At 31.7% G+C, this 8,293-nt stretch overlaps 1 protein-coding gene across 2 annotated transcripts in view; it reads left to right on the top strand.

Moving 5' to 3' along the window:
• The first annotated feature begins 3,808 nt into the window (after positions 1-3,808).
• Positions 3,809-8,293, top strand: part of LOC108747025 — a 10,833-nt gene continuing 6,348 nt past the window's right edge. The window contains exons 1-2 of one of the 2 annotated variants that reach the window (XM_018484237.1): positions 3,809-3,972; positions 6,998-7,399. In XM_018484237.1, the coding sequence (XP_018339739.1) occupies positions 3,933-3,972; positions 6,998-7,399 (442 nt within the window). In that variant the 5' untranslated portion in view covers positions 3,809-3,932. The remainder of the gene's footprint in view (positions 3,973-6,997; positions 7,400-8,293) is intronic. The other variant, XM_018484236.1, reaches the window with a different exon arrangement.

The raw sequence follows: 8,293 nt of genomic DNA, 5'->3' as shown, positions 1-8,293 counted from the left end.
CTATCAAAGAATCCCACAGAAGGACCATGCTTGTTGGGTTGCCTCGTCGCCTGTGCGCGACAAGAAGGGAATTATACAAGTGCCAGACATATGTAACAATATGTACCTACTATGATACAGAATGTAAATAAAATTCAATCACATTAAATGTTCTATACAAAACTTTTTGAAATAAATATATAAAAAAATTGAAACATGTTCTCTTATACTATAAAAATAATTTCAATTACTTATATTTTCCTATTAATAATAGAAGCTTTAAAAGAATTATTTATACTAAAATATAAATAATAAAAATTAAGAAAATGGCACGTTGTTAAATTCCAACTTTGCATTTTTCTATCACAATTACGCTTTGATTTGATTCTAAATATCACAAAATTATGATGATTTTTTTCGCTTTATATTACTCTATTTCATTTTTAACCCCTTTGTATCTTAATAATTAATGTTGCATAATAACAAACAAAAATTATTATTATTTTCCACATTTCAACTTTTTTCTAATTCCTTCCTTCCGATCTCTTAAGACTTTCCTATATGACGAAATAACTCGTCCACTATCGCGAGAAATGGCGAAATGCGTTGCAAAACCCGTGCAACTTTCTTACGTGACGAATCGTAACAGCCATTGGAAATGTAAACGGATGGTATGAGTGAATCGGTACGGCGTGATCTGATTGATCGATATGCGACCTTTCGCAATATTGTAAAAACTAGTTCTCATAATGTCTAAGTTAAAAAAACTCCGATGAAGAAAACCCAATTTTATATATAAATTCTGAAATCATCAATCTTAAAAAATATATCATATATATAAATAATAAATATATTATCTGAAATTTTCGTTAGCAATTATATCAATCACGGAATCTTACATGAATTATTCTATCGAGAAGATTGTAATCAGTAAACATAGAAAACATAATCCGTTAGTTTCTAAATGACGTAAGTACATTTTACACCTTCCAGGAAATAAAAACTCTGAATGAGATATTATTGAAAATTTTTTGTTTTTAAAAGTAAAGTGTAACATCCAGAAATATGAAAAAAATAGAAAACCTTTAAAAATATATTTAAAATATTAATAATTGTAATATTTTATAAAAATGATGAAAAAAGTAATTGTAAATAAATTAAAAAATATTTAAATAAAAAATGTACTGCGTGGAAAATATAAATTAAAATTATTTAGAAATAAAAAAAGAAAGTTTCTAGTGCCATTTTTTTTGGTCCTAAAATGGATCAATTTTACAAACTAATTTATTGCAATTATATCAAGATACATTAAAACGATTTTTAAATCTGTATAAAAAACCTGAATCAATCTCACCAAGAAAACAATGATACGAAAAAATGGCATGAATAAAAACAGGTAGAATTCTATTTAATTACGCGCTATTTCCGTGACATTTTGCATTTTTTGTGTTGCCATATCATTTAATTTGTTTTTTCTTGAAAACTATATTTGTGAATTAAATTCGCATAAAAGAATCGTAAATTACACTTGTAGTGTTTCTTTTCTATGGAATATATAGATAGTTCTTGTGCAGCATAACTCATTTTTAATTAAAATTAATCGTTCTCGATTTTCGGAGTTTTTACATTCAGTTTCTTTTCATTTCTTTGAAAGAGTAATCTTTTAATGTTCATTAATATTCACGGCAATTCAAAAATAGAACATGTGATACTTCATCATAATTTGCAAAGAAAAAGTATCGTATCAATATATTACAAGATGCATGCGCAGAAACTGAATTTTAATTTTAAGACAACATTTTAAGACAATAAGAAGTAAAAGAGATATAAAAAGTTTAAGAAGGATAATATTTATTTAAGAAAGAAAAATTAGATTTAACCAAAAAGGTAGAATCAAGCAAAAAGGAGAGTTGAATGTGGATGAATTTCTACTTTCGTGCACGCAATGTTAATGTAAATTCCAAACTTTTACTCCTGTCTTGGCGGGAATGATTATATACCATTGTGACGAAAACATCTAAACATGTACACCTTACTTTCAATCAAAGAGATTTATTTGTGTATATATATATTTTTTTTTTTTCATGTATTGTTTAATCATTCAGCGCAAAAAAATTTCAGGATATCTACATGGCGTTTCAGAGAGAAAAAAATAACTTTTTGTTAAATGGTATAATTCATTTATCTTTTTATAAAATATTAATACACTTTTAACAATATTAGCTCTAATCAAGAATTCTTTCAAAAAAATGCTTCGCCTAGTATCTATGTAATTTATCAATATACAGTAGTGTCTGAAAAACATTAAGATAGTATAATCGAACGACTGTCAGTGCACCTTATAACGGACTTATACATGGCGCCGCCTCGAACGAGATCCTGAAGAGGGTGGTGCTTGATGGGATGACTCACGCGACTGGGAACACGACGCACGACCTTCGTCTCTACCCCGTTATTTTGTATCGCAGACTGCCGTGACCTTACGATTATCATTGTAGCCACGTATCACAGCCGCATATGTATAATTATTATTATAGCCACGCCGACCGCCCGGTATTCTGCAAATCGCACGACCATGGTCAGTCGGCAACTGCGTACGAATACGAAAGCATTTCGACGAATTTATCAATATGCAAATGTGTCCCCCACTGTCTTCACAGATAATTAACACATATTACGTATAAAAATAAAATTCTTTGCTGCTTCGTTTCTGTAAATAACGACCTAGACCTCATAAATTAATATATGTACAAAAAGGTTTTTCAAAGAGTCTCTGGAATATTAATAAATATATATAAATGTGATATATCTCGAGATATAAATCTCTGTAATCTTTCTGTCAGGAAATAAAGATTCGGACTAAAATGATATTTTATGACCGCAAAACGGACAAAAAGTTTTCGACTTCACCTTCCTTTCATTCAAAAAGAACAATCGTGGTCAATCTCTTTTTTTTTTAATATCGCACACAAAGAAATCTCGAGAAGAATGAAGCTTATTAAAAATCACGAAACGTTATTTTTATATATATTCGACATAATCGATGCAAAAATCAATTAAGCACTTAAACCTAAGTTGTTCCACAGCTGACGGCAGATAATGCGAATGGGAAAAAAATACGCCTATAGACGTTAAGAACTGAAAGTTATCTCAACGATTTGAGGATTCATCAGCGAAAGGACAGATGTCGAGAAACTTCAAACGACATTTCCAGGAGAAAGGAAAGGAGAATTTATTTCATTAATAACAGTAATAGATTCGATTATTATAGCGTCAAATAAAAGAAACTGTCAATCGGTTCTCCGAAACTTCAGTTTAAATTAAAAATAAAATAAATTCTTATTCAATTTCAGATTTGTTTCATATTGCATATAAAATATGTTATTATCGAATTTAAAAAATCTATTTCCTTGGTGATTATCATTATTAATTTTTTTTATATGGCAATTTCATTCATTCAAGAATTTGAACAAGATAGTTAAGGTTGACCAGAATGGAAATATATTGAATACTCATTGTGATATTTCGTTTTACAAATCTGCCTTATAATACAGAAAAAGAGGAAGAGAGTGAGAAATAGAGAGATGAAAAAGAGGGATATCATTATAGAGAAAAGAAAGACAGACAGTCTCAAAGTGAGAGAGACGAGAAAAAGAGAGAGGAGAGAGAGAGAGAGAGAGAGAGAGAGAGAGAGAGAGAAATATGAGAAAAGTAGAGAGGTGCACCTCTTCTCGAAGTGTCCGAAGGAGGAGGTGGTAGCGATAAAAAGAAGAGGGAGAGGGACCTATGACACGTGACCAATGACTTATATAAAGGTGGTGAACGACAGAGCCCAAACACAGAGTTCTATCTCTCGAAGCAGCGGAGGCGGTGTCCTTAAAAGTGCCTGTAGAATTTTTTCTGTTAATTTTTCGTTTGCCTCCGCGTCACACAATCAACTTTTTCGTTGAACCATGAGGACGTACTTCGTGATAGCCGCCATACTGATCGCCGGTACGTAAATACAGACCATCATCGGGGGGATTAAGTTAAGGATGGTGAAGTTAAGATGGGCCGGTTAAATACGGAAGATCGCGAGTGAGATGCGATACTCATCGAACAATAAGAAAGTGGAGACTGCATCGTTAGTGTGTGAAATATACGCGTGTGGTAGAGTAGAGCAGTGCGTCTTACGTGCGTCGAGAGCAGGATATAATCGGGACCGAGTTTTGCGCTGCATCAAAGGACTCGCAGAAATATATTCTTTGGAAACTCTTTCGAAAACGCGATCGTTCGATTCATGTTCAGGCGGTTGCATGTGCAAGTTTTCGATTTACGAATAATATTTCTCTCTCTCTCTCTCTCTCTCTCTCTCTCTCTCTCTCTCTCTCTCTCTATTTTTATCTCCCTCTCTTCCTTTTAGTCTTTTTTAACGTAATTAATTTACTTAAATCATTACTCATTAATTATTAATTTATTTCCCTATAATCAAATTTATCATTTAAATCAACGATATCAATGCATATTTAAAAAAAACAAACCAAAAGACTTATATAGTCTTAAAAGATTGAAAGATATAAAAATTGTATGTGAATGCCACCTTTAAAGCCTAAAATAATATATCTTCAAGTGTATTAAAATTAAAATTTTTTAGTCATAAAAATATTTTTTTTCTAATTTATTACAATTATATTAAATAGATAATAAGACTACATTTTGCTTATATATTTCTTATATATTTTTGCTTATACTATATATTCCTAAAAAATACAAAAAAAAAACAAGAAATAAAACACACAATTATATGTAGATATTTAATAATTTAATAATTTAATTAAGTTGCAATCATAATTGTATGCTTATAATTATAGTTCTCTCTATTCTTCATAAAACCTAATAAAAACATATTTTCTAAAATAACTGTATTAATATTTATCACAACATATATAAAAAAATGCCGATGTATCAATATCTCTCAAAATATTTTAAACAAATTATTTAAAGAGAATTCTATATATATTAAATAATATTATAATTTTTTTGAAAAAATATGTATTCCATATTAAACTTGAAAACACGTTTTTACTGTATCAAAAAGTTTCTCCGGATTAATTAAGCAGTTAATTAATAATTAAAAATTGCCCCCGGTCTAAAAAATTTTCCACGCTTTCTTGCCATCGCGGCATAACCTTGGCCTAGATCTTGACCCTCCTTTTTATTCCTTTCTTACTAAAAGAAAATTCAAGGATATGATTAATCACGACAAAAATTATTTATACAACTTCCCTAATAATATAAATTAATATCAAATTTTCAATATCAATTTTTCATAAGTATAATTAAATGTGTCAAGAAACTGAATTTAACGCAAAAAAATTTTTTTTTAATTCCAATGTTTAATTAGAAAGCTATATAAATTCCACAGATCTATACGTAAAAAAATACGAATTTCTATATGTAAAGGTTAATTAAGTCGGACAATTATTAAGAGGAAAATTATATGTAATCCTTCTAAGTGAAAATGTGATATTATGAAGAAACTTATATTAAAATCTTATATATTAGAAATGTTCTTTCATAAAATTGAAATTTTCTCTCATTACATTTCACGTAAATGTATGTGATGAAATATTTAATAATGAAGTATGTAATTGATTATTACGTACTGTACATTAAATTCTCACGTAAAACATTTATAATGAAACTATCTTAGCTAATATCACAGAAAAAGAAAGAGAGAGAGAGTAAAGAGAGGAAAAGAGAAAAAACATATGGATAGAAAAGAAACTAAAAAGAAATTAAGAAATAATTTTTTTTTAATTTTGTCAGAAAATTTATATTTTTTTAAACACACATTTTTGAACATTTTTATTTATTTATATTGAATTTCTTGGCTTTATTATAATAGAATCAACTCGGTGTCATCTTCAATATTATGGAACATATTATCAATCCTCATCTAATTGAAGAATTTCGATTTTTAACATGCAAATCATTTTAACATGTAAATTGATATTTTATATAACTATTACATATTTTAAACAAATAATTATATAACGATCTAATACCGCATATTTTATAAAACGAGTCAAATAAGACTGGGATGGGGCGAGGGAGGGGCCTTGTCTGCGGTCCCCTGGCTGACGAATATTTCGAAGTCGCTTTCGGTGGCGAGACCGGTCCCTTGGAAAACGAAAGTGAACACAACTTCACGCAGACGCATTCGTATACAGACTCGCACTAAGGCTTGCAATGCGAACCGGGTGAACGGGATGCTGGGAGGGCCCAGTCACGAGCGGTTGCGGCCGGGGCCTGGCCGCGGGCTCAAAGTGAAAGCGTCCGGCGAAAGTTACCGTCCCGCACAGTCCCTTACATAAGACATTTTAACTTACTTATTCAGGCGTCTTATGCCGCGTGCGCGCGAAAAGAAACAGGCGTAATTAAACACAATTAACATGGACACTGCGATATATACGCAGTATTTCTCAAATTCTTCATCTATCAACCCCCGATTTTATTCTTCCGTAATGTCGATGTTCCCTGCTACTGAATCGCTATTTTGTCGCGATTATTGCTGTTAAAAGAGGCAATGGAAAAAGGAAACCGGAATGAAGGCTCTCTCACGACCGGCAGTTAATTTTAGCCTGCGATTTTCTACGGAGAACGGTGTTATCGAACTAAAGGCAGGGTCACTTGTAACCGTGATTCAAGAAACTGGACAAAACATGGATACGAAAGTAGAAAGATGTTTTTATTTCCTAGAAATACAAGGAAATAATCTTTTATGTATTTTACGCGAATTTCAAGAAAAATATAGTATACATTTTCGGTACATTTCCTTTTTCATTGTAGACACTACAATCGAAAATAAGCATATTTATTTTAAGAGAGAATTACTATCGTATCTTAATCTTTAAGAGAAGTACGATTATGATACAAACTATGATTTGTTTTTAGAGTATTGATTAATCAAAATTTAATACAAAAAACCTCGAGAATACGCCGAACTCGACATGCAATTTTTGCTTGATCATTTCAGGAACGAATGGTCAGGAGTCCTTCAAATGTCCGGATGACTTCGGATTCTATCCGCATCACATATCGTGCGACAAGTATTGGAAATGCGACAACAGCGTGGCGGAACTGAAGACGTGCGGCAACGGTCTGGCATTTGACGCCAGCGACAACAAGTTCCTCACCGAGAACTGCGATTATCTGCACAATGTAGACTGTGGCGAGCGCACGCAGCTCGAACCGCCTATCGGCACGCCGCACTGCTCCCGCCTCTACGGCATCTTCCCTGATGAGAAGAAGTGTGATGTCTTCTGGAACTGTTGGAATGGCGAGGCCTCCCGTTATCAGTGCAGTCCCGGACTGGCCTATGACCGTGAAGCCAGGGTGTGCATGTGGGCCGACCAGGTGCCCGAATGCAGAAACGAAGGTATCGATTTCGCTGATCACAAGTCTACCTTAATCCTAAAGTATTCTGTATTATCAACATTGCAGATTTAAAAAACATTCCGAATTGGCTGCGCAGATTGTAAAATCCTTTTACAATTAAAATCTGCATAAAGAGATGCCGGACAAACGAAAAAATTGAAAAAAGTTAAAAAATTACGTATTTAGTATCATTGCAATTTTTTAACTTTTTTTCATTTTCTCGTCAAATTAACCACCTCTCTTTTTTTGTGCATATTTTAATTTCGTAAAAGAATTTTACGAAATTAAAATATGTACAATTTATACAGTAATTCGGAATATTTTTTACTTGTAATGTCAATAATTCTGTAATGTCAATATTACTTTACGATCCTCTTAAGCTCAGATGGAAATTACATGATCAAATCGTCCAATAAATTCCTTAATGTCCGAGGATAATTAATGTTAGGACAATTCAGATGAAGAAGTCGAACGAGAATAATATTTCATAATCAAACATATTGTCCAAATCATCAAAGATATTCTTTTATCATATAACATCAGCTATACAGAGTTCATCCCTATAGATTCTCATTCCTATAGTTTCTTTTTTGGAAGATCCTTAATATTTATTATTGTAATTTTTTTAACATAATCAATATTTTAATTTCTACTCTAACACTGATATCAAATTGAATATTATAACGTAAACTTGATGGATTTCTGATTCAGTCACGCAAGAATTTGTCACGGGCGATTTGACGCAGATAATAGGACATAAAACGTACAGTCAATCTCACCTCTCTACTTCGAAACATATAACTGTCACAAATTCTTCTACTCCCTTTCTATTCGCCTCGTTCACTTTACAATTTTCCCCCTGGCTACTCTATCTTTCTCTTTTACCTATAAAAAC

This window comes from Trachymyrmex septentrionalis, unplaced genomic scaffold (genome assembly GCF_001594115.1).
Source record: "Trachymyrmex septentrionalis isolate Tsep2-gDNA-1 unplaced genomic scaffold, Tsep1.0 scaffold19, whole genome shotgun sequence".
In the NCBI taxonomy this organism is placed as follows: domain Eukaryota; kingdom Metazoa; phylum Arthropoda; class Insecta; order Hymenoptera; family Formicidae; genus Trachymyrmex; species Trachymyrmex septentrionalis.
This window is presented reverse-complemented; position numbering and strand designations above follow the sequence as displayed.